The sequence below is a fragment of the Neopsephotus bourkii genome, unplaced genomic scaffold, assembly GCF_033783945.1.
Source record: "Neopsephotus bourkii isolate Nb327-2 ecotype Australia unplaced genomic scaffold, CSIRO-AGI_Nbou_v1 NB_1728, whole genome shotgun sequence".
Taxonomy (NCBI): domain Eukaryota; kingdom Metazoa; phylum Chordata; class Aves; order Psittaciformes; family Psittacidae; genus Neopsephotus; species Neopsephotus bourkii.
This window is the reverse complement of record NW_026902202.1, coordinates 622,692-649,976: the sequence shown is the minus strand read 5'-3', so window position 1 is coordinate 649,976 and position 27,285 is coordinate 622,692. Positions and strand designations below refer to the sequence as shown.

General features: G+C 36.3%; 1 protein-coding gene across 1 annotated transcript in view; it reads right to left on the bottom strand.

The window, feature by feature from the left end:
- DLG5 (discs large MAGUK scaffold protein 5) overlaps positions 1-27,285 on the bottom strand; it is a 110,548-nt gene that overhangs the window by 19,385 nt on the left and 63,878 nt on the right. Inside the window, exons 6-20 of the mRNA XM_061376671.1 lie at positions 26,747-27,006; positions 22,766-23,078; positions 18,073-18,303; positions 15,242-15,426; positions 14,474-14,599; positions 13,611-13,743; positions 10,666-10,793; positions 9,774-9,949; positions 9,227-9,330; positions 8,393-8,485; positions 6,515-7,534; positions 3,690-3,828; positions 1,760-1,900; positions 1,157-1,282; positions 862-951 (exon numbers count right to left, since the gene is read on the bottom strand). Coding sequence (XP_061232655.1) covers positions 862-951; positions 1,157-1,282; positions 1,760-1,900; positions 3,690-3,828; positions 6,515-7,534; positions 8,393-8,485; positions 9,227-9,330; positions 9,774-9,949; positions 10,666-10,793; positions 13,611-13,743; positions 14,474-14,599; positions 15,242-15,426; positions 18,073-18,303; positions 22,766-23,078; positions 26,747-27,006 — 3,265 coding nt within the window. The remainder of the gene's footprint in view (positions 1-861; positions 952-1,156; positions 1,283-1,759; positions 1,901-3,689; positions 3,829-6,514; positions 7,535-8,392; positions 8,486-9,226; positions 9,331-9,773; positions 9,950-10,665; positions 10,794-13,610; positions 13,744-14,473; positions 14,600-15,241; positions 15,427-18,072; positions 18,304-22,765; positions 23,079-26,746; positions 27,007-27,285) is intronic.

The following is a 27,285-nucleotide window of genomic DNA, read 5'->3' as shown; positions in this document are numbered from 1 at the left end:
ACCTGAGAACACAAAAAAACCAGCAGCATGAATCATACACATAAACAGGAAAGCACTGCAATTTCAAACAAGTTTGACATGACTCCGTTTGCGGATCTTCTGTGGTTGTATCCTCTCTGAGTAATGTACTGAATAAGTGCCCTGACAGAAACATTCAATTTGCTTCCTCTGGAAAAAAGCTACAGAAAATAATTCTCAAATTACTAATTACAAATGAAAGCCATTTGTAAGAACTGTATTTGCCCACACATGAAAACCACTGGATGTGGTCCATTAAGGCTACAGAACATCTGGTCGATGATGGCAGCAAAAAGTTGCTGTTTACTGTCATCAAACTCTGAATTCCACAGCTATCTGCCACTCCTAACTGGTATTTGTATCACGACTTCAAATATCCTCCACCACCAAGCAACTTTGAGTGAGGTACTAAAATAATTTCACTGTATTTCAAAATACGATTTTCAACCAGTAATACAAAAATGTGCAAAACAATATAGTTAAAGAATAATAAAAGCCAGTCATCTCACTGTTAAAACCTTTAAGAGGTCATTGTAGAAGCAAACTACAACTTTAAGTAAAAGAGTAAAAGTGTACAAGACTGTAAGCATAACATTGCTGTGTGTTTTATCATGCCATATCCAAGAGTCAACTAACAGAAAAATCAACTTTCATTAGAAAGCTTCTTTTTTTTTTGTTTTTTTGTATCTTGCTCTGGTGAAATACAAATTTTGTAGCCTTAATAAAAAGCCTCTGTAGCCTTTTGTAGTCATATTTAGAATCTGGCACAACCCGATTTAAGAACTGCAAAGGCTTTGGATTAGTGATACTGAAAACAGTACAATTACTTATGAAATAATTCACCTCTGTCAGAGCCCATCATGGACCTTGGATATCTTGGTGTTAAAGGGATCTTAATTCGTTCTGTTCTGTATTGCAAGTTACTTGAAGAACCTATTTTTACAACAAGAAAACATTACAATGATAAAAGTAAAAGCAACCACATTAAACAAAAAAGTACATTTAGATTCTATTTTTTTCAATGGGCATTAGAACAGCCTCTGAATTTATGCACAAGCTTTCATGATTGCTTTTGTACACATTGTATTGCTGCAATGTATAGGAGCCCCACAGGAAATAAATCAGAAAAGCTAATTACCAAGTCTTGCACTGGATGGTAATGAATTTGAGCCATGAGATGCTCTTGTACGTGAATTTTCAGAGTAGTCATTGGAGTGTTTATGACTGAGGTCCAAACTCAGGCGACCTTGATGCTGGGAACTGCGTAAAAAGAACAGAAGAGAGCAAAGCTCAGCAAAGCACCTCAGCAAATTGTAAACTGGCCAGCAAAAAAATTTTGGTTATTCCAGAGTTACTGAATAAAATGAATGTGCCCCTACTTCCCAGTTTTTCCATCATTTTATGAGTTAAGAGAAGTCAGAGGAGAAATAGCCTCAAGTGTTAGAAGAAAAAGGGAAAGGCTTTATTTGCTTTGGCAAGGATAAGAAAAAAAAATTAGAAATTAGTTAAATGTCTTTGTTAGTATCAGCCAGTGGAGCAGAAGGAAATCTAATCCATCAGTTACTGAAAGACATGAAAGCAACTGGCACATCACTTCTACTCAATAATGGTTTTGAGAACCCTGGGTCAAAATAACACACAACAGTGTGTTTCACTCTGCACTGTGTAAAGTAACTACCAGAAGCAATTTCATCCTAATGAAAACAAAAATTTAAGGTGATATAAATTTCAAGGCACCTAGGATGCAGATGCTGATGACATATTTGGCTGGCGACTGATGGGCAATTGCTGGTGTGAACTCTATGGCTCCAGGCAGTATAGATTGGATTTCTCATGACAGCAGTTACTGCAGGGCATGGTGCTAAACTTCTTGGTACCGTACCTGCTTAAGGTGATAAAAACACATTCTTATCAACATTATTACAATATAAACTACATATTTTAAATATATTTATTAATACAAATATGTATTATAACATTTTCATGTACTACATCAAAATGACAAACAGGTTAAGCACCATTTGACACCTTTTAAGTAGTACAAACATATTTAAAATTTGCTTTATAATTTTGTACTAAGGCAGGAAAAGTGGGTTATATTAGGAAAAATAAAGTCATTCTTAGTACATCATTTTAATATGAACTGGTAAGTAAAAGATTTTCTCTGTTTTCCAGTATCAAACTTTTTTTATACAGCAACAGAAATTCTACATTTCTCTCCAAACAGTCACCTAATAGGAATGGAAATTTTTAGTTGGTACTTGAACTGACTGCAGCTAAAATGATTCTCTTTCTTCTTCTGTTGCTCAAAATGTTCCCGCTTCTAGTGTGTCCTACAATTTTAAATAACAGTATTTCAATATTTATTTATGAAACTTAATATGGAAACTGTTCTTTTAAGTACACTCATCCTTCAGTATTCAACCAAAGTCTGTCCTACCATTTTCTCTTAAATGAGTCAGTAGTATAGAATACAGGAGCAAAAACTTGTTCACATTTCAAGACTTACAGTCATACTGTCTAATGCAAGTTTGACTTCATTGGGTTATTATGCAAAGGTATCATAAGATAAAGCTTTTAATTAGAAATAATACCTTTTAATACTTTTTCTAATATTATTAAAGGAGAAAGAGAGAAAAGAGTAAAAGAAATCAAAGAAGAGCAAAAGCTTCTTTGATCTGAGCTACTCTTGAGCACCTCTTTACATTCAAAAAATTGACTGGGACAACAGGGTTTGAAGCTGTCCATTACTTCAGATATAAGTCATTACCTCCTTCGTGGTCTCCAGTAAGAAGAAAGTCTTCCATAATTTCTAAAACATACAGGAGTTGAAGGCTTTCCAAAGAATTGAGGGTAAACTCAAAAATCAGTATTATCTTTTCCAACAGTCAAGTTTCATATGCAACTGCCGAAGGTAGCTACTCTAAAGACTGGACAATCCACCTGGCAACAGGTTTACTAAATGCTTCTCAACTAGTTTAAAGCAACTAGCCTAAAATAGCCTAATTAACTCCTGAAGCACTTCATTTAGTCAATTTAAAACCTGCTAACATGAATTTCAACACTAACAACTATTTGGGTCAACTGAGACAACATGCTATTATTTCCTGTTCTACCTGATTATACTGATTTCTGTCTGAGCTGCTTGTGAGTCCCCTCTTCAGCATCTTAGCATCTTAAAACACACTGGCATTTAATCTATAATTTAGATCAAGATCACAAACAGTTTGGGCACTCAACTTGAGATATTCCAAGTATCTGATTTCCAATAGGCAGAACTTACTATGGTGCACTTCCTGAACATGCGATCATTCTCCTTTGAAGTATTCAGAAATCAAGCCACTAAAGTTCGGGATGCCTCCACTTACTGTCTGCTTTCAAAAACATTGGAGATCTTACTTTTCTCCCTAATGGGTAAGCTGTGCCTTGTTCACCACTAATGTATTCACAACTCCTCTGTGCAGAAACTCAGGAAACACAAACCTTTCAGCCAGGAATTTCTCAGTTTCTTTAATGGTTCTTAAACTGTAAAGGTTTCACCATGTTCAGATTTACAACAGACCATGGAAATAAGTTTTGTGAGTCATGCTTGTTCTGCTCTTATGACTAATCCCCAATATTATCAAAGATGGACAAATTCCCAGAAAGTAACTATGACTTCTGTAACTCACCTGCTGACATGCTGCCTGCATACAATGCAGCAGGCACAAAGCCATCACTGTGCCTAGCAGACCGTTTGGGTGAATATGGTGCCCATTCCTCTAGCTCAGGAGAGAGATGCTCCTCACTAGCTGGAGCATACTTCTGTACCTACAAAAACACAGAAATTGGATTACAGGAAGATTCAGAAGAAAAAAATAAAATAGCCAAACTTCATAGGCAGTAAGCTACCTCAATCTTTCTAGTATGGGTTCCAGAATGTGCTCACCATCATAGTGTTTGTCGTGCCTTTGTCTTTCAAAGATGCTATTGACTTCCGCCCTTTCTTCTTCCATCCTGCTCCATTACACTTTTTTTATTATTTTGTAATCTTTTTAGGCCAATGTTTGACACTTAACTGATATACTTTCCTTCACAATAAAACACCCAGCGTTGAGCTATGTTTCTCATTTAAAATACTACTTTAACAGCACATTTTAACTGTTATTTCAGCCACTACTGCAAGTGTTTTTAAAGACGACCTAGCTAACTAGCCAGAAAGTGCTGTCCTCTAAGCCTGCATTTTCAGATATGTGTGGAGCAACTTCCCTTTAATAGAGCAACTCAGGTTTTGGAACCATCACAACTTTTGTACATAACGAGTAGGCACTGGTTCTATAAAGAAACAGAAGAATAGCTCAGATAGTGACAGTGATGCTAGAGAGCTCAGCACACAGAATTTACACACCTGAAATGCACAACACAAAACAGGAGACTGAAGTAAGTAATAAGTGAAAAATAATTACTGAAAAGGTACTTAAGAGTTTTTATGATGGCAGGATTTTAATTACTTGAAGAGTTACTGAGAGCACAAAGACTCTAAAATGCAGAGATACCTTGTCAGAACCAGTATTTGATCACTACCACAGGTGTATTAGTAATCGTACCACCAACCTCTTAGGGATGAAAGTTCTCTTAAGTTGATCAGCTCAATGTATGAAAGCTTAACTGTTTATATACATGACTAAGGAAATTGGTAGCACCTAATAGGGCTACAAATTCAACTACACTGCATGTTTTCTCTACGCTTTTGATATTATAAACACTACTTCAGGAACAAATGCATTGCAGACTGAATGTTACTGTATCTAAGTGTAATGCACAAAGATATTCCACCAGAAGGAAATTTTCAGACACAATGGTGTACACATTTTGAGGCACAATATCACTTCTGCTCTCCAGTCAACAACTTTAGAGTTACAAACTCTATTTTCCTGAAGAACGGGGGCAAAATTAAGGGATGAAGAAAAAAGAATCACAGAACCTAGTCCTAATTTAACCAAAGAAATGTAAATTAATACATCAACCAAAAATTACAATCTTGTAATTCTGTTATATGGTTTTCTTCTTCACCTTGAACCAACACATGGGCTCCATTAAGGGACAGGCTGGGCATCAGTCAGTTGTTAGTAAGCAATTCATTTTGTTTGTGTCATTTGCCTTTTTTGGATTTTATTTCTCTTATTATTTTCCTGTTCATAATTATTTTCACTATTATTATTTCAATTATCAATACTATTTCAATTATTATCATTATTATTTCCATTAAACTGTTTTTAACTCAACCCATGAACTTTCACACTTTTACCTTTCTGTTTCTCTTTCTGAATCACACAGGGGCAGTGAGCAAGCAGCTGTGTGGTGTTCAGTTACCAGCTGGAGTTCAAACACAACAATAATGCAGAATGTGCTGGACATGGCTATAAAAAAAAGGCTTAAAGCTCTCCATAACTATTTTTCCCAAAAAATGTAATGAAATGTGAAGAAATACAATGGAAGCAGCCAAAAAAAGACAAACAAAATTGGCAGTTGTTCTCTTATATCAGTATTTGTGCAGAATAAGGCTCCAAACCTTGTACTACTTCCAATTCAGCTCTGCTGTCTGTATTGCTTCCAAAAATTCCTGAGGGTGGGATTATTCAGGTATAAACACATACAGGTAAAGACTACGACATCTTAAGTCATTATATACTAGCAAAAATAACACTTCCTGGAATTTCAGATTTTAGGTGGGGGGAGATAGAAAAAAAAATAAAATCTACCTGCCAGCTGGACAGATGTGGGGCAGTAGACCTGAAACTACATTAATGATTATGTCACTTTATATAACATAGTCATCTAAACAGCTGGCTCTTCCTAGGTCACATAAAGTATTTCTTCCATCCACTCTGTCAAGAAAGGACCCACAATCTCCCCAGCAAGGTTTTTATTCTAATAAATTACTTTCTCATTTTTAACCGTATTACTAAATCATATTCTAAAAAACTTCTCATCTTTACAGTGTAAGGAGACTAACGTCCTATGAATTCCAGACTAGATTTACAAAATTGCTTAGACACTTAGAAGCTTACAAAAAAAGCCGCTATGAATGGTTTTTCCATTACTTAGTACAGTGAGCTGAGCAACCAGTATGACTGTGGTAAAACTTAGGAGGCCCTAATTTCAGTTTTTGTAAAGCTGCCTCTTTGCATTTTTATTTTTTTTCAGGTTGTCAAAAGCATACAAGAGCAAGCCCAGATCTTCCAATCTTATAACCCAAGATGTGGCTGCTAAGCAGAACTTTATCAGTCTGTTTGGGGGCCACCATTTCCTGTTAAATACTGAAACCCCATGAATTGGTTCTGTATTTTGTGATATTGCAAAGTGCAACATAAATCTGGGGCAGCTGCTCAAGTGATCTGGATTTTGAGAACAGGCCATGCTTCTCCTGTTATGGTATATAACTGGGCACCCAAAACCACACTGAAAATACACTTTAAGGTTTATAGTTTTGTGCTTCAATATATCAAGCTTCTACCTGAAGTGCAGGATTAGGAATGGGCATAGGGGTCATTTTATGCCTCAGAGCAGGAGCTGATTTTGGCCTTGGTCTTTTAAGCTCTGGCTCTTCAACTCTTTGAAAGCCAATGTCATCTTCACAGGATTTCCTTGAAGAAAGATGACTGCAGTCAACTCCCTCCTCCCGATAATAATGCCCAGTGTTCCTGCCACGCCCCTTGAGAGTAGCAGAGTCCTGTTTAAGTGCCAAGGAAACTGGAGCTTGGGCAGTGGCTGGGCTCGTGGGTGGTGATCCAGTTGTTACCGTCGACTCTGATGCAGAGCTGGCCTGCTGTTTATGTTTAAATTTGATAGAGTCACTCCTCTTAGGAGGAGTTGGAGGAGTTGAAGACATTTCAGCTTTTGATGGCTGAGGTGAATGGCCTGTCACCTGATTAGGGGAAAGATACTCCGGTTTAGGAGGAGTTGGAGGTCTTTTGAAAGTATCAGGGTCAAAGATAGATTTCCTTTGTTTCGGCTTTCTGTACACAGAGAACTTTTCCGTTTCTGCTGCTGAGATATTAACCATGACTTTTGGCCAGGTACCACCACTATGCTTAGTTCCATGTCCTTTGTCAAATGCTGCCTCTGCCATCATACAGTCAGCTTCTGTAGGTTCATAAGGCAGCCTCGTGTTGTCCAAGTCAACATCTCCATAGCCTCGGTCCCCATATGTCTCTGGGCTGAAGGAGCTGAGACTGTGTTCTGAATTACTGTGGCAACGGTGCACTGTGCTCCTGTGAGAGTCTACTCGCAATGTGTTATTAGGGAAAGGTTTGTGATCACAAAATGAACTGCTGCCCTGATCACTCTGGTCCTTCTTGCCATCCATGATATCTGGATTGAAAATGTCAGTTTGGGTTGAGCTGTTGAGTTTTAGATTTCTTTTATTTTGGGCTTGTATGTCTGATGTGTGAACCCTACAGTTTGATATTTTTTCTGAATCCTTCAGATTTTCAAAAATATTTTGACCACTCCAAGATGAACTTTGAGGAAAAACCTAAAACAAAAAAAAAAACATGTGATCACCTCATTATTACAGCTTATTTCTCTTTGGCATGAGGCATATTCCAGCCTTCTTGATTTACCTATGCCTGAATATACACCAAGATATATATGGCTACAGTAAGGAAAGGTTTAATAAAATCTTCCACATTCAAAACACAGAACATGAGCTAAAGGAAAGCTAGATATTTTTTGAAACATATTCAGAACGATTCCAAAAGGGCAACTACATGTGGCAGAAGTATTGAACTAACAGTAACGGAACATGCATTCTACTTTACCTGTTAAGTGACGCTAACAGGTCATCTTTTATTGCCCGTTTCCCCTCAAACATTTCATATTTTACTTTCTTAAAACCTCAAGCTCTCTAGAGCTGGAATTATCACTCGTAAAGCCCATGTGACAGGCCCAGCATAATGGGATTCTAAACGCGATAATCCTGAAAAGAAAGCCTTGTATTTAATCCTCACGATAGCCAGACTTCAGTTTTCAGCACAGCTCCCTCCTGACTAAAAGCAACAAACCTTTCTGTGCTCTGAAGGCATCTTTCATGTACAAAACTGCTGCAGCTCTGAAGCAGAAACTAAGAAAGAAGCAACTGTGCTAGGAATCATTTCATGTAGCCAGCAAACAAATGGAAAAGAAGTTAAGAGTAATAAAGGAGTTTAATTTCCCACCAGCTGCCACAATTACTTTACTTTAGAAATAACTGTTGAGTGAATGTCCCATGCATCCAGATGGTCTTACTGTTAGCAGCTACTTCCCCATGATGATATATAATTATTATTTCATATACTCTTCCCTGAGGAACTAAACAAGTTTTCTATAAAGAAAATTCTGAAAATTTACTCACCTTCATCAGTGATAGGGTAAGGGAATCCCTACAGTTTCGTAGCAAAGCTTCACACTCAGTAAGTGACTTATTATCTAGTGCAATGCCATTGATCTACACACCAAAAAAAAACAAAACACAACAGACATCTGTAAATCAAAGGTAGTAGGTGGGGAGCATCTCAGAGTCAGGGAAAACACTAGTTTTATATGTACAGTTGACTGAAGTCTGGTTGACTTTGTCCTGTCTTATTTCATTCTCCACTAAAAACCAACCCACCTGACTGCAATTCTTCTAGTCCTCCTAGAGATACAGTGTAACAATGCTTGTTTCACTAGCTAGCCTCTATGCTTTTGCACATCAACAGTAACCACCTTTTGTTTCACATGAGTTCCTAAATCACACAGGAATTTTAAGGCTGCAAATGCACACAGGGTCAAACTTCCTCTCCATGAGTATATCTGTGATACTATAATTTAAAAGACAAGAAACCTTTCATCCAACCAAGGGATGTCTTTTTGGAAGTGACCTTTCCTATTCAGCATAAAAATCACAAGTATCATTATATATAAGCCAAGTGTGAAGAGTAAGCAAGTGACTGTTGTCAAAAATTCTTATATGAGAAAAGTGTAGCAAATATGCTGCACATTATACTTATCACTCAATCTACAAACACATTAATTTATAATAAATATTAAGTAGTATACAAAAATGGTATAATACAGTAAAACTAAAAAAATAAATTGGAAAGTTTGGCATCTTAAAGAGTAGCAACAATTGTAGTACTTTAAAATGAATAATAAAATTAAAAAAAACCACCAAAAACAAAGAGGAGAATGCATTCTTAACACTTACAGCAATTATTCTATCTCCCACACTAAGGGAACCCTCTTTGGCAGCTGGGCTTCCGGGCACAACAGCAGCAACAAATACTCCATTTTCTAGATTGACCCCACTATCTGAAATACACACACACAAAAGTAATTTACTCCTGCAAATCAAATACCTTGCTCAAACAGCATGTTTGACCCTGCACAAGAAAGAAATATAACTACCAAACCAACTGAATTTCAAGTTCTGAAGCCCTTTAGAAGAAATAAGAACAAAGTGAGGGAAAATACTAGAACCAAGTATTAAAATTAGAAACAGAAGCAAAATAAAAACCAACAAAACCTACTGAAGACAAAAAAAAAGATTAAAAAAAGGCAAAAGCCAGTACTTACAGAATAATGCTATCATTAATATTAGCATACTTAGTTAACAATTAATGAAAAGCCCTGTCTAGAAGAAAGGAACAGTTTAAGTAGGATTTAAGTAGAGGCTCAGAACATGTACCTTTATGTCAAGCCATTTCTGGCTAAACAAACATGTACTATTTACAGACACCATTTAGAGCCATTACCTTTATGTCCGGAAACATTGATGTGAAGAGGTGTTATCACTCGCCCACCTAAGGACTTCCTTCTTCGAACCACCATGTTAATAACTCCTCCTCCATTTAGAACAGCTTTTATAACTTGCTTTTTATCCTTATTAGTAAGATCCACATCGTTTATCTTCAGCAACCAATCATTCACTCTGGTAGATAAACAGAAATAAGCAGGTCAGTGTTATAAGCACACTTTGCCGGATGCAGAACACAAATGACATTCACTAGAAGGGATGCAACAGAGCTCATGTCAATGCACTAATTCTTAATTATCTGGAGTTCTCCATTCCTGAAAAAGCATTAAATAGCAGCTAAATGAAAACCAGGACTCACAGCCTACACTTCCCTAAACAAAGTATACCTTCAAATCACTTATCCCTGCACCTGATTGGTGCCTTGGATAGAGGGGAGTTATTAAAATAAAAATGCAATGCCTTGGACAGAGGGGAGTTATTAAAAATCTTCTACTGGCACTAAGAACAGCAACAGTTGTACAAATTATCCCTCACTCTACTCTCCTTTCTGCTCACCCTCCACCCTTAGCTCACCCACATCTTTACGAAAATTTACATAAATAGATGAAAGTTTGAGAAGATAATAAACTAAGCAGATAAAACACAGAGAAACAAAAACTTTTCAAACCATGGTGAGTTTTAAGGGATAAGTCAAATAGTGTGTAGTTTCTGCAATGTTTTTTGGCATCAGTCTTCTCAGTGTGATTTCCCCACCAACATTAATAACATTATACACATGAGTAATGGTAAAAAAGAACTTAAAAAAGGGGAAAAAATACAATTTACAGTATGCTTATATTTAGTTTATTATGATCAACAAAAGACAAGTATCTTCAAAAGTCACACTCTACCTTAATCGACCATCAGCGATGCTTCCTTTGTCTACTTTGGTAACAAAGATCCCACAGTCTCCAGGGAGGTACGGTTCATTCACACCTTCTGCCACATCAAAACCAAGTGCCTTCAAGTCCATATCGTCCTAATATTAACAAGGGACTTAACTGCACTGGCAACCATTATGCTGCTGCTGCTTGCTGCTAACTGTTAGCAAGAGGCATTACTGCATATTTGTATTGTGCACTTAACATTTACAGGGTACCTGCTCTAGTCACATTTTTGTATTTTATCCTTCAATATATAAGATAGCAATTTCATTAGTTATTAGGTGTTCTCTAGCATTAGAATTATCCTTCTCTCTCAGATTAAGGCTGAAATAATGCAGACGGGGAATTTCACCAAAGAGGCATGGGAAAGAAGACGAGCATGTGAGAAAGCATGTTCAGATTCATATAACCTCTTTTAAGGTATGCCGCTGAACGTGTAAAGTGAGAGAAGAAGGTATGGGCATTAGTTGGGGAAAAAAAACGAACTCTAAATGTAAGATAATAGCATTGTGTCATAGTGCTGAACTCAGAAAGTTGTCCACTTTGATACAGCTAGAGACCACAAGTAAACAGGAAAGAAAGCTCTAACATTACAGGGGAACACAGATTAGAGACAATATTCTACCCTGGCCCAAAACAGATCATCCTCAAAGTGAAAAGTGCTAAACTTCCTTAACAAATCAGTCACTGAACCAAACAATTTAAGGAAATTTAATGTTTACTTTGGTAAATGGCAAAAAAAAAAAAAAAGAAACTGAGCAACTGATCACAAACTGATTATTGCTATTTTCAGTGTAAAATAATATTTATAAAATTAGAGAACTCTACTTGAAATCAACTGAACCAACCATCTCAGCATACTGAAGGGAGATGATAAAAACATACAAAAATTAAATTGAACTTAAATAAGACATGTGAGGCATGGTTCTAGACATTGTTTGATGACTAATCTTAAAATCAGCAGAGCATAAGATCTGCAGGGAGTGCAAGAGATGCCTCATAAAAGCTGAAGATAAAACATTCAAATATATGAATATACATCAGAAATTCAATTGATTTAAACCTGCCAGAAATATACTAAACCCCTTTATTCTTCCAAATGTTCTATGTAAGACAAAGGTTCATAAGGAAGAGCACAGGGCTGCCATAAAAATAAAGACCAAGTAGAGATCACAGACCCATTGCACAGCCTCACAGCTGGAAAGTGAGTTTTATTTCTCTAAGCTTTGAGCTGAGCCATTATGTAGAATATGAGCTTAAGGAGACAGATGAAGTTGAAGTAAAAAAGGATTTAAATGTATTCAACTCTAGAACCTCCATCCTGGACTTCAAATGCTGGTAGGTCAGCAAGGATATTCGCACATAAGTAATCAAGGTTAGCATATTATTACCATAATTTGATAGCAGCAAGTATAATCCCCATGTTCAGGAAAGAAAAACATATGGGAATTACAAAGTTTATGCATTTGATCTCATTAATACAAACATTTAGAACAATCTCCGAAGTACAGAATAACTAAATAACTGTACATGAATGGAAAATTCATCAGGAGGAATGTTGTTTACCACAGCTAGACTGGCCAACTAATTTTACAGATAATGGAAAAGCAAAATTATTAGCTCTCAGTTAAAATGGAGAAGATGGCTATGGGTAAAATCTGATGATGAAAGACCTGGTCAAAAATGGTGAAAAAGCATGGCAAAAGGGAAATTGTTACCCCAGAAAGAATTTAGAGATGGTGGTCTGATTGATCAGCATCAGTACTCAGTTCATATAGTCTTTTCAATCTATGTATTTCAACATAAAGTACTACTAAATAATATTTTTAGTGCCAGAAAAGGAACGTATTAGCGATTTTGTTTGGATGCACTGTCAGAACACAGTCAAATTGGAAGAGCATAAAAACAGATGACCCCAAATATTGCAGTAAAATAAAAGGGACTTACTTAGATAGCATGAAATCACAAGCTTTGTCATTCAGAAATGACAAAGAAATTCTGGTATATGCACAAGCTGTTATAAGTGAAACACAATCTGCAAGACTATGTGTGAGTTCTATGTGGTCAGAAAGATTTTAAGCAAATGTGCCAGCCAAAATCTTCAAACAGAGCAGCATACAAGACTTGCGCACAAAGCAACTGAAATAAAAATTCTAGCATATAATGAAGAAAAATAGAATTAAAAGTAGAAAAGTACTACTAGGATAATGAAAGGTTATCCTGAAAGCTAAATTTAAGGACTTTATTTTATCAGCCAAAATGGAAAAGGGATTTAACTTCCTCTACAGACAAGCAAGAAAGATTAGCATCTCCTTTCATCCCAGATTTTTAAGATGAAGTGCAATCTTGCCCTGAAACATATGTTAATTATTAATAAATACTTCAAATGCCTTTAAATTTCTCACCATCAAATCTGAAGAAAAGTAGAAGAAATAACTTCATGTAAAAGCTTAACTATTTTACGCATATATGTGGTGCTGAATGTTAGGGGAGAGAACTGAGCTCTCTGACATCAGTGTTTCCATCCATCCTAAGTTTTGACTGCCTTGGCACCGCCATTTCTGCAATGAATCATTAACTTCAAAAACACTAAACATTTAACTTAAAACATTATTTTATAGCACATGGACCTGGGTACCCTGCAAGATCAGATGGATGAACTATTTCTATTTATAATTCGTATCAAGAAAAATACAAAGCTTGTGTATAACAGCTTGGTTTTGCCAACTACTTTCATCTAGAAGTTACCACACTTGCTACATATATGTGTGGCTCCTCACAAAAAAAATGAACTAAAAAAAAAAACAACCCACCCAAAAACCAGATTAATTTTTAAATATACCTAGTATCAAAATAATTTACTTCAAAGTTATCAGATATGTAAAACAATACAGTTCGTGGCTTTGACTTACTCTGTCTTTTTCAAATTCTACCACTTCTGTTTCCCATTCCAGAGAATCTGTGTCTATGGCTGAGTCATGGGAACTATGGGCCATCAATTGACGGAATCTGGCCTCCTTTTCCAACTGATTCTCCATCTTTTCCCTAGGCAAAGAAAATAATTATTTAAAGACACAGATAACCCTTTGAAATAATTTGAGACATAATGTTATTGTGAGATTCCTAGTATTTTGTTTTGTAAATCAAAAAAACTAAGCTGTGGCAAAAGTCCATCTCATGCTCCCAACTTTTCAATGTTCTTGGGCTGTTATCAAATTGACTTGTCTTTTCTATACATTGTCCTAACATAGCCTTATAATTTTTGCATTATTTTTACATGACTGAAGTGCACAACTAGGTCTCTACCATTTCCCAAAATGCATTTAATTTACCCTCAGATGAGCTGCATCACTATGCTCAGGACAAGTGAGGCATGATAAATACTGACAGCAAAACCTATTCTATAACCCACTGAGATGATGTTTAATGCATATCCTCCTTGCACTCATAAACTAGTGAGATACAGCTGGGAGGAACTAAATTGCAGTTAAACCAACTCCAGCAAAAGAATCCCGTATTGTTTAAGTGTATCTCCACAGTTCAAAGCTTAGAACGTGAGTCTCATTAATAAAAGGTTAAGATAGCAAGACTTAGATTCCTGCCCACCAGAATAATTTTTACAGTAACTAAAAATAAAGGTAATGTTTCCACATACATTATCATGAATACTTGCTGTCCACAGCTATAACAACATACGGTTCACCTGCGAACACAGCTAACAAAGCAAAGTTTTTATCACTAGCTTCCATCCAATTTTATCATTTCTCTAACATACTTCAGTTCCTTCAGTTCACGAACAGCATCATTTTTCTGCTTTCGCATGTCATCCAGATTGCGAAGAGCTTCAGCCAAGTCACTCACAGCCCGGTCTCTCTCCCTTCTTAAGTTGTCACACAAAGTCCTTCAAAAGCAAAGAAATTTCAGGTTCATTACTTAAAAACCTAGCAAAGGTTTTTCCACACTGTATAGTTAATGCAAAATTCAAAAAAGCAGTTCCAAAACATCTCTATAAAACCCAAAAGCATATGAAAGAAAAAATTACACTAGCTAGGTCTTAAGGAAAAGGCTGTCATAATAACAAACTTTCTTCATGTCTTTCAAAACTTTATTTCTAGTAATTTTCTTTAAACAATCAAGAAAAAAAGTCTGATTATGTTTGCTTAGTTTCTTACATATGTTTAGTAGCAAAGACACCGGGTACCTTTTGCAAAATGTCCCTTTACAGGCCTATAGCTATAGCAGGATTAGCTGTATTATGTCTAAAAGAATATGCAATTTGTGGTTCCTACATAGCAGTCCTGTTATGCTCAACAGTATTTACTAGAGACATGTTACAGGTATGAAAGCACAGATAAAGCAAAAGTATCCTACAAGGTACCCTCAACTTGGGGAAAAAATAGAAAAAAAAATATTAAAATCACCCTGTGAAAGCTAATGCAGAGCTTGAAGCAAGTGCCAGCAAAACCCAGCAAGTCCCAGAATTGCATCAACTGCACACAAGGTGTTAAAAAGTTTACTCATGTACCATCTAGCATTCCTTTACCGTATACTTTCTCTTTCTGCAACAATCTTATCCCGCTCCTGAAAGGCCCAATCTCTCCTACACTTGGCTACTTCTGCTTCCTGGACAGCTTCCTTTAGTTCTTGTGACATTGCCTCATACTGTTTCCGAAGCATTTCAATTTCTTTGTTTGCTCTTTCTATGTCAAGGGTAGCAGAATCTTGTATCTAGGAATTAAGGAACACAGATAAGTATTTTAGGCATGACTTTTAGGTAAGTATGCACAAACAGCTTTTACTCTATGTGTGTTGCCTGATATATTCAATTCTCGTATTTTCATGAAAAATGTTAATTTATCTTAACAGCAACTCTGGGGGATTAAAAAAAAGGGATAAAACCAGCTGCAATATTTTCCATCCAGTGGCACATAAATTCCTCTGAATATAATCTACATGAATAAGAATCTTCACTTCGAAATAACATCAGTGAGCATTTTGTATTTCAGAGAAGATATTTCATGCTTTTACCTTGTTCTGTTTAGTAGACAGAAAGAAAAACCTTCAAGAATATTTAGATATCAGGTACAACATGTAATTCCTGAATTAATGTCTGCATTTTTTAAGGATGCTGGGGAAGGACTATTCATTAGGGACTGTAGTGGTAGGACAAGAGGTTAAAACTTAAACAGGGGAAGTTTAGGTTAGATATAAGGAAGAAGTTCTTTACTGTGAGGGTGGTGAGGCACTGGAATGGGAATGCTCCATCCCTGGTGGTGTTCAAGGCCAGGTTGAACAGAGCCTTTGGTGACACAGTTTAGTGTGAGGTGTCCCTGCCCATGACAGGGGGGTTGGAACTTGATGATCTTAAGGTCCTTTCCAACCCTAACTATTCTATGATTCTATGACTTACCCCAGGACAACTAAATATATATGTTCACAACACACACTTGTGATTCACACAGGTCCCTTAACTGCAAAACAGAGCAAAGGAATTCCGAAAAAGTTTTTTTCAATGTTTCTTGGTTTAGGTAAGAATTAGTTTCTTCTTAAATTACCTTGTTCCTCTAATATTCTTTATTTTGAACATGATAGGTACAATAGTAAGACATAGAGAGAGAATACTCCAAGCTTGCAGAACAATAAATCGAAGGCAACTAAAGCAGTACAGCCCATCACAAGCATTGAATGCCATGGGCTTGCAACAACTGTGTGTGATTAACATTAAGAATATTAAAAAAAACTATGAATTTGATTAGACTTGTCATTTGATTAAACTTTGGAGGAATGCTTTTAAGACCTGCATGTATGTATACCAGAGACTACAAAGTCACATTAATAAACTTCAAGGGCTCTTTTTTTTTTTTCCCCTCTAAATTAGCTATATTTCAAAATAAGAGAGCTCTGAACCTTAAAACTCAGGTTACATTCTCACCTCAACATGAAAACATTAAAATTGCAACAAACAAGACCAAACCAAGGCTAGTAAGAGTCATGTCTGGCCTACTGATTGTCTCTTATATTTCCAAGGTTCACTTTCTTCTCCTCTGGTCCACTGGCAGGAAAAAAGACAATCAAAAAACCCACTCAAACAGAAGATCAAAAGATCAAACAAACATTTATATTTGAAACGTCAATTCTGATTTGGAATCTGCCAAAAGTGAGCATCTGAGCAGGTCCACTGCTAAAGTCAAAGCTCACCCAAATTTAATCAGCTTCCTTGAGAAAACACCAAGTTTCCAAAATCCCACTGGTTGGCCATGAAGAACCAAACCCAATGAAAGATCTATTTCACAGAATCATAGAGCAGTTTGGGTTGGAAGGGACCTAGTTACAACCCCTCTGGAATAAGCAGGGACACCTTCCACCAGACCAAGTTGGTCAAAGGCCCATCCAGTCTAGCCTTGAGCACTTCGAGGGATGGGGCAGCCACAGCTTCTCTGGGCAATCTGCTCCAGTGTCTCACTACCTCAGTGAAGGATTTCTTCCTACTATCTAATCTACATCTACTCTCTTTCAGTTTCTAGTTTCAATTTCTAGTACAACTGAAAGCATAGTTGAATTGCTTCCACACACACTCATCTGGGAATTGCAAATCAGTATGGTAGGCAAGACTAAAAAACTTTTTTTTGTACTGGTAAAGGGCTGGTATTCAATGCAAGGAGAACACAAGTTTTATGAAAACAACCCTAACTATCTAGATTAATATTAAATAATTTTGTGTTATCTCATGAGCAAGAGTTCATGAGAGTTCCGATACTCTGCATTTTCAAACTACATTATATGTAAGCATTCACAGTTGGATTCATGCTTAGTATTGCACACAAGACAAGCACCAATAAGTGTGCAGAACTGTAAGAATGTTACTACTCATACAGACACATAAACTGTCAGAACAGCATATGTATACTAAGAACATGTATAGAACAGAAAATTTAAAATCGCGCTTCAATTAACTTCATTTATGAGGTATCATAAAGGAAGAAACAGCTAACATCCTGAGCAGGTCACAGGCGTGAACAGCATGTTATAGATAGCAACAGGCCTACCAGCAAGTAATAAACTGCTTAGCCACCTGCTTGAACACAGTATTTTATCTGCCATTTATTTTTACAATCAGAAAATTAATAGGAAGCATGACTGTATTTCTTATAAACAAGTTCTGTCACTATGTCTTAAAGAATGTTAAAAGACTGTTAAAACAACTGTTACTTATGGAAGTAACATTATGGAAGTACATGCATTTATATGTAGGTAGAGTGACTCAGGAAAAAGGAGGAAGACACCTCATGTGCCCAGATCTTTAATGAAACTCTTGAAAATTACTGACCCTTTTAAGCTACAAAAGAAAAAGGCATTCAAGAAGACTTGCAATACCTGACGGGCCTGGTAATATTCCCTTAATAGATGGTCTCTCTGGATGATAGCTTCTGTTCTCTCTTTCCTGGCAACATCTCTTTCTTCCTTCACTGTCTCTATATCCTTGCAAGCTTGGTCAAGTTCCTTCTGGGCCTCAGCTTTGTCCTTCACTTCATGGCAATATTTTTCCAGCAACTCATTCCTCTCACAAATTGCTCGATCTCTTTCCACTAGAGCTGAGTTTAGCTCCTAAAACAAGATCCATTGGTGCAGGAGGTTAAGTACAGAAGAAAATAGTTCATTCTTTCCAACTGGATATACACTGACACTTTAAAACCCTAGAGCGTTTACCACTAATGTTCTGAAAAATGGGAGCAGAACAGGACTGTGCTCACATTACATATAAGTTAAGTACTAGTAAAGAATATTAAATCTGTTATTAAAGATATCACAACATCACATTAGCACAGTGCTAAGTCAAAAGTAAGCAAGGATCTGGGAGCACTCACAGTTTTGAGGAAACTGAATGAGGGAAGGTTATTAACCAGTCAGACACGGTGCTTTAACAAAAGGACATAAGTATGACAACAGATAAGAATATATTGCAAATAGTTTTAAACAACTGCCTCAGTTTTAAATGACTGAAATCACGTAGACAGCCCAGCTATGTAAATACCTTATACCTCCCTCAGAAGTTTTAAAAGGTATCCTGGCTTCAGCAGGGATAGAGTTAATTTTCTTCTTAGTAGCTCATATAGCATTGTGTTTTGGATGTAGTTTGAGAACAACATTCACAACATACTGATGTTTCAGTTGTTGTTAAGTAGTGCTTATGCTAAGTCAAGGACTTCACAAATTTCTGTGTTCTGCCAATGAGGAGGGGCACAAGAAGCTAGGAGGGAGCATAACCAGGACACCTAACCCAAACTAGCCAAAGTGGTATTCCATACCATAGCATATCATGCCCAATATATAAACTGGTGGGAGTCACCCAGAAGGGACCAATCACTGCTCAGGTCAGGCTGAGTATCACTCAGGAGATGGTGAGCAATTGTGCTGTCCACCACTTGTGTTTCCTGAATTTTATTCCTCTTTCTTTTTACTATTAGTTTTGTTATATTATCACTGTTAATTTTACTTTATTTAAATTTTTAAACTGTCCTTACCTCAACTTTTGGGTTTTACTTTTTTCTGATTCTCCTCCCCATCCTACCAGTAGTGTGGGGGAAGAGGAGTGAGCAAGCAGGCGCTTGGCACTTTGTTGCTAGCTGGGGTTAAACCATGACAAAGGGACATTCAAGTCATATGCCAGTAAATACTAATGTGCAAACCACAGCATGTTCAGTATGCTGTTCAGTAGAGTTTGCCATAAAACATAATGACAGTACATCTTATTAAATGTGGAATTTAACTGCATCATGATAAAAAACAAGAGGAAAATGTAGAACCAAAATACAATCTATCCTTTTTGAAATACTTTAGACTTCCTATTGGAAAAATGAGGTATTGAAACTGCTGAAGTTCATGCCACTAGTTTTTTAAATGGTCCAACTCTCTAGAAGCATTTAGCCAATGCCTACAAAAAAAGTCCTTCAACATACAGGCATTCCTAGCTGGAAATTATTGACATTTTGATCTCAAAAAGATTACCAGACACAGCTGACATCTCAAAAGCAAAAGAAAGAAAACGTCCAAATACTTTAAGATAGAAAGTCAAAATTCCATATACTGGTTTACATTCTATTTTCCTCTACAATCTGCAAAGAGTATTTAAAACATGGATGGTAATTCCATTTTGCTGTACTAACATAACTGGTTTTGCAATCAGCATCTTACTAAGGCTAGTCAGGCTGTTAAAACAGTTCTGTGGTGATATTGTTATTTTTGCTGCAGAATAACAGAAAGGTACTAGGATTAATAACTCACTTGACAAACTTTAAACATATCACTGATTGTCAATTACCAGAGCAATCAAATTTCTTCAGCATCAGTAAGAGCTTCCATTGCTAAGTACCTATGAAGAGAAAAATCCCTGACCCATCTTTTGGTGCAGGCAAGTTTTAGTACTGGAAGCAACATTTTGCACAGTTTAACTATAGTCTGTATTAAATACGCATTCAAATGTGTGTATAAAACTTACACAAATATATTAAACTCTTCCCACATGCAGCTGAGATGAAAGTCATCAAGTATCAAGGCAGAGGGAAAGTTCTCAGCAAGCCCTTCATTAAACAAGAATTTACACTACTTTAAGGTGACTGGAAAAAATATGTATTGCCACCATTTATTCCAGCATGCTTGATAAAAACTATCTGAATAAGAGCAGCCATTGCCTCCAGTGGTCAGTAGTAAAATTTCACCTCTGTCTTTTTCCTGTGACATTTGCACAAAATCACTACATGACAGCACAGGGCAATGTGCCATTTGGCACTGACTAGAACAGCTTCTGTTTGGAAACATTAAAGTGGTTTGGTTTGACAAACAATTCTGAATTTGTGAAGAATTCTTATGTTTTAAAGAAGTTCTTGCATCTGAGTATACTGAAATAAGGATAAAATACAACAGGTTTATTAAACAGAGGAGAAAGCTGACTACCACAGAGATGAAACATGACATTCTAAGTAACTGCTGGAGCAAAAGATTATGCCAAACAAAAACACCACTGAGGAAAGTAGAGGGGTAAATGTAAACCTCCAGGTTTGAGAGGCCAAACTCCTGAGAACTTAATCCAAAACTATCCACAGTGCAACAGCCTGAGATTCCTTCTACCATCTGTAAATGCCAGGCACTTAGTATATTTTGGATGGAAATTAATCCATTATGTTTAGGCACGTGTGACCAATAAAGCTTAAATAAATAGGAAATTGACTGACCTTATCAGTGACTGCTCACAACATAATGCTTAAAAAATCAACTATTCCCCCATTTCACCCATTTCAGTTGCTTTTACATTTCTTTGGGATACAAAAGGTATGCTAGCAAACATAAGCTTCAGGGAATAAATTAACATTTTTAAACGACCTGAATAGATTCAGTGCTGTTTCAATCAGTTAATGGAGTATAAGGGCACTTAAAGCTACTATAACCACAAGGAAAGCAAAGACCTTTAAGTTACATTTTAGCAAGCACCAGACCAACTCTTCACCAACAGGATCAATCCCACTTAAGTAAGGGCACCTTTCAGGGTACTATTTCAAGTGATCGTATCACTTGACCAATATTTTTTTTAAATCTTTCTAACATTTGCCTTGCCAGAGCTACAAAATCTCTGACACACTGAATGCAGCTGCTAAGAGTCAGTACTACGTGACACAGGAACATACCTGCTCACATGCAGAAGAGTCATAGTAACAGGAAAAGAAAACAGGAACAATATTTACACTGTTTTACACCTTTTAGTACATTACAGAAAAGATTATTTCTACATTCAGATGTGCCAGTTCTGGGTGAAGAAAAAAGCGTAGCTCTGCCCTGCAAGCATCTCACTCGAGTCCTAGCCTCTTACTGGTTCCTATTCAAACACTCCTTCAAATCATATACGTAGGAAGAATTCCCCATGTATTTAACATTTTAATTTCGTGCCCCATAAAATACTTAGGCAAATTACTCATAGTGCCACAATGACAGATCGAATAAACTGGAGCAAGAACAACTAATTGTGTTCCATCAGTATTCCTTATTAGCTACCCTGTTTCCACTGAAATCAACAGACATTTCTATTGAATTAATGGCTCTGATGAAAGCAGAACAGGTATGAAACACACATTAAGATCTCACTCGCTAAAGACCTAAATTACTTAGCTGACAAATATGCAGGGTTGAAAACTATGAATGCTTAAATCCAGAAATTAGTTATTTTTAATGTGCCACAATCCACATTATGTCCATCAATCATGGGGTTATTCAGAAAAAGCTTCAGACCTTAACTTTTCTTAAAAGGGCACTTTGTTCAGATGTAATGCTGTGAAAAAGGTAAAATGAGATTTATAGGCAATGGGATATGTTTGCTTGTTTCTATTTCATGCTAAAATAAGTATTTGTAAACCAAAGGGTCAAATGAATGCATGTCAGCTGAAATGAAACCAAGCAGCAAACTGTGTTTTGGAAGTCTTAACAGCATCATTATAACACGGTTGTGAGACGAGCATTTCAAGAACATATTGCTGAAAAAGACAAAGTTCTGGTTTCACACACTTTAAGGCATGCCTGAGTTCTAGTGAAAAATCTTCAAAACATCATCTTTAACTCAAAGGCAGAAGGAGGGCAAATGAGTAAGAACATGCACGTCAGCACAGGCTTTGCATAAATATCTGAGACTACTTTATCATATACCGTTTAAGTCATAGTAGATAGTATCCAGTGGTTCCTGTAGAGGTTAGAAGTTAAAAAAAAAATAAATATTTAGAGCTATATTGTTACATAAAGCATTAAATGAGAAGGCATAGAAGACTAACACAGTAAAGGAAGGATTTATAACCAGCAGAACAGGATTAAGTAAAGGGAATAGCAAATTTCAACTGACAGGTACACTATTCAAACATGGAAGCTTAATAGATTGATAGTAAAAAGGACTGCTGTTGGAAAACATAAGTACAGAATTTCCTCTTTGCAGTGTATTTCTACTAGCCATAAACCATTGGTCATACATTTCTGATTCTAGTGTCAACAATGTATACTCATTTCCCTTCTCCACTGAAAAATAGATTAGTACCTGTCTTAAAGCTTCCATCTCTTCACTAGCCACTCGCTTCTCAGAAGAAGTGTTCTTCAGTTTGGACTCTGCAAGCTCCAGCTCCGTTTGAAGCTTATCTACCTCTTTGATTACTTGATCTCTTTCACTCATTATAAGGCGGTATTCATTGAAAACTGAATCCCTTTCTTCCTTGTATTTTTCTGCATCCTTTGCTGCTTTCAGCTGCATTGTTTTGAACCTTGTCACCTCTGACTGTAATCGCTCCATTTCTCTCTGCAACTCTTTGTTTTGTGCTGTGGCACTGTTTAGTTCCTGCTGTACTGATTCAAATCTAAAACCAAGCAGAAATGCCAGTAAGATACTTTTTCCTTATTTTCCTTTTTTATACATTAAGGATTTGGCTGGATAACCAAATGTATCCATTGGTAAAATAAAACTGAAGAGGACTTCTTAGACAACATATCTTCAGTGCTGCAAAATAAAAGTTGAGACTAGTTATTGTTTCAGGAATATTAGTAAGCTTTCATGAATATTAGAGAACCTCTTTAAGGAACTGAAAAACTGTTAGAAATAATTTAGAATTAGTTTCACTGTAAAACATAAATGTTGAATAAATTACTCTAAAAAGAACACAAAACATTGCTATTATTTAATAGCACAAGTTTAATCACTGTTTTAAGCTCTGCTCATCTTAGAATTTAACTCTTTCTCACAGCGTACGTTCTCAGGCATGTGGACAAAGGGAAACAAATGCAGAAATTGGAAAACAAACAGAACAACTTCCACATGCTCAAATATGCCACAAGGTTGGTAATGGATATGTTAGAGAAAAAAACATGTGATTACAGTAAAAATGCAGACAATGGAAGTAGAACAAGGTAATTCAGACATTACTCTTTGTTTTCATAAGTAGCTTAATCCAGTAAAACTGAAATGCAAAGTCTCTTCACATTTTTAAAAACTATTTTTGACAGTTAACAAAAATTAAAATACATGCATTTTATAACTACAATCTACTAAAGCACGGCACAACCAAAAAAGGACCTGAAAAGTTTAATTTATTTTGTAAGTAGTAACTTTTGTCTTTATACTGATAAAGCAATCTTAGAAGTGGAAATATAATTCCACACACAAATTCACAATTATGTCTGAAAAAGAACTTCTCCTGAGAGCAGTGTTTAGCTTCCACAACTGGAAGCTAAAATTTTCCTGAATGCTTTTTCCAGAATCTCACAGGTAAATGCCATTGATAGAAACACTGTACCTAAGCTGACAGACTTTTAGAGTTATTCAAATTTCGCACATACCCCTCATGCTGTTTAAAATCACAATTTCTTGTCTAATCCAGCATGTTGCCTGACCTTTCCCAAGGGAGAATTGTAAACTCAATTTCAAAGACTTCCTTGAAAGCCTCAGTGTATTCAAAGCATTGCCATAGCTTTACTGAAGCATCTGCCAGTAATTTCAAGAGTATCACCTTGCTCCTTTAGGGGAATTCTTCAGTTTAAGAGATCATCTGGCTGACAGTACAGAAGATCTAACATATTACAATATGGATTTCTTTTCTTTCTTTTCAGAACTGTGAGCATGAAGGCAAGATTATACTATAGGAGAAGTATACAAGGATTTATCAGAAATTAAAGGACTGTGCCAAAAAACCTCATAGCCATGTGATTCCCGCAGTACATTTGCAAACTATTTGGAGTTCAAAACCAAAGACAGCACCAGGAAGAAACAAGGGAGAAAGAAGGAGCAAAGATTTAATGCAATGTTTGCCACGCAAACAAAAAGCAAAACAAAACAAAAAAAAAAAGCGTGAAGTCACTTCTCTGGGAAGTGACCAGAGAGAGAAGGGAAGTGTTTGTTTATAGAAGTACGTATTAAGTACTGATAATTGTGAAAACCTGAAAGCAGTGATCCAGCTAAAATACCTTGGTCCTGCTTGACCTTGCATTGCTTCCTAGGGGGGAAATACAAGGAAAAATGGATCACATTTTTGCAGATGCCTTCTGTAGAGAAGGCCCACTTATAACAAGCGTAGAGTACAGATTAGTATGAGTAGCAAAGTTGGATGGATCTGTAGCAGCAAGCATAGTTTAATAAGGAGTTCTGAAAAGAACCCTACCAGGACTACCTGCTTTGTCTCCACCACAACTGCAAGCTACTGGCAGATCTCTGCAAGTGCCACAGCCCACATGCAAAACGCAGCAGCACACATGTAGCATAAGGTTTAGCACATAGGAACCAGATAACTGACATAGCTAATTTGTAATCTGCAAACAAATCACTACCTAAATCATCCTCGCAGCATTCATATGCTATGCATTACAGTGACAACATTATAGAGAAAATTAAATAGATTGAACACTTCTTCAATATTTTTTAGGTACAAAGATTAACTCAAAATGAGACCCAGACAATCACTGGAGTCCTACTCCTCCTGTTCACTTTAAAACCTATTTTGACTGTTTACACTTGGCATTAATTAAAAAATTAGTGTGGCAATTTATGACCCATTAATCCTCAAACTGCAAGTTTATTAACTCACATTCTGGAAAGTATACACATTTGAAAAGCATTTTAAAAATTCTTCATCAGTCCCCCAGAGAAATATGGCTTTGGTTATAAGGAAAGGGTAAAAACATACGACAAATAAAGGTTTCTATAAATACAAGCAAGTTAAAAACAGTCCAGACCCAAAGCCAACTGAATAGAACACAAAAGTTCCTTACGTTCAGTTATGTTTTAGTTGGATCATGGATTCACAGGAACATGAATCTTCCATGAAATTCTTAAAACCAACATCTACTCATTATCAAACCACACCTTCCTCTCAAGAAGAAGACCTAAATCACAATCCAGTATACAAATATGCTAAGCTTCTGCAAGTATTAGAAGGGTGCAGTGTTTCTTGTAGTATATGTTAGGCTTCCCTTACTCCGGGAAATCCATGCCAGTTTAACTTACATAACTTATTCTCTTATCACTCATATTCTCCCATAACTTGATCAGATGTATCACAACTAGGTACGTTCTTTTTGTGTGTACATTACTATCTATGTTTAATCTCATCTTTTTTAATTACTACAAGTTCTATGAATGTATTAAAAAAAAAACAAACTACATTTTTTGGCTTTGTTATGTGGGAGTTGTGTATTATCCTTAACTTATATCAGTAAAAACATTCTCAACAGGCTCACAGATGCTCTTTGGAGTCCTTGCGTACATTAGCATTCTTCCTACTCCATATGGGTAACTGTGTAGGCTTAGTATCAAGGAGAGAGATTAAGTGTGGTGTGACATGGCCTCTATGCCCTTTTGTTTTGGCACTTATGCTACTTGTAGAAGCCGTGCCTCTCAATAAAGCAAGACTCCCAGACATCTGCATCCACTGAACTCTGCAGCCAGCCCAAAGCTCTGTCTTGGAGTCCCACACAGTCTGCAATTCTAGTATCATGAGAAGATAACTTATGGTTGATAATATTTTCATTTGCTAAATGTCTTTTAGAGATTATATTCTCTTACTGACTTGTCTTTAATACCTAAATAAAGACATATATGTTGTTGCGGTCCCCACCTCTTAAGGTGTTTGTTTGGAACGCTAAGTCTGACATTCAACAAAACTTCCGCTGTATTTGACTCCTGTATCTAAACCTAAGAATAAATGTATCTTGAAAGGCAGAATATCCCTTTCTCACGTCAACTAAACAATGGTTAAAATTCCTTATGCAATTCCAAACCCTAATTGGAAGATCCTTTTCTCAAGAAAAAAGCACTGTTTTTCCAAATAAACATTCAATCACACATTCTAGGTCCTTAAAAAAGAAAAATCTTACATAGAAACACATACTTACTCATTGCACCATGATAACACACACCAGAGAAAATTTTTAGGAAAAAAGGTTAGAAAAGTATTTGTAATTCTACCCTGGAGAAAGTAAAATGCTACATTAGAATTGACACTGCCTTCACAGAATCCCTCAAAAAAATTGATTATACCTTCTAAGAGAGGATGAATATTGTTGCTGAAAATGTATTGCTGTGTCCCTTTGCTTCATTAACATGTCAATCTGTTTCTGAAGACGTCTGTTCTCCTCCTCAGCCTGTTCTAGACGGCTCAGATCCGTATTGTGACTTGCGATCTTCTCATTGTACCGTTTCCTTAGGGCATCATAATCCTTCTTCACACCCTCTAGCTTGTCCATTGCTGTATCATAAAGTTTATTTAATATCTCTGAGGATCCATTTTGCTTCATAACCTAAAAAAAAAGCCAGAAATGTATTAATAAACTCTGGTTTTACTCAGTCCAATAAATTTCATTTAAAATACATGTAAGAAACAATATCAGAGCAAAAATATATTAACGCATTTTAATGATCATTCTTTTTAATGACCAAAGAAACAATGAGCGTTTTCTAAGCACTACGTTACTCTAAGCATACTACATCTGCTTAACGTTAACTGGATTAAAAAAAAAAAATCTGCTCTATCATAACTTAGAGTGCACAAGTTTATTAAAATATCTCTCTAATGGTAA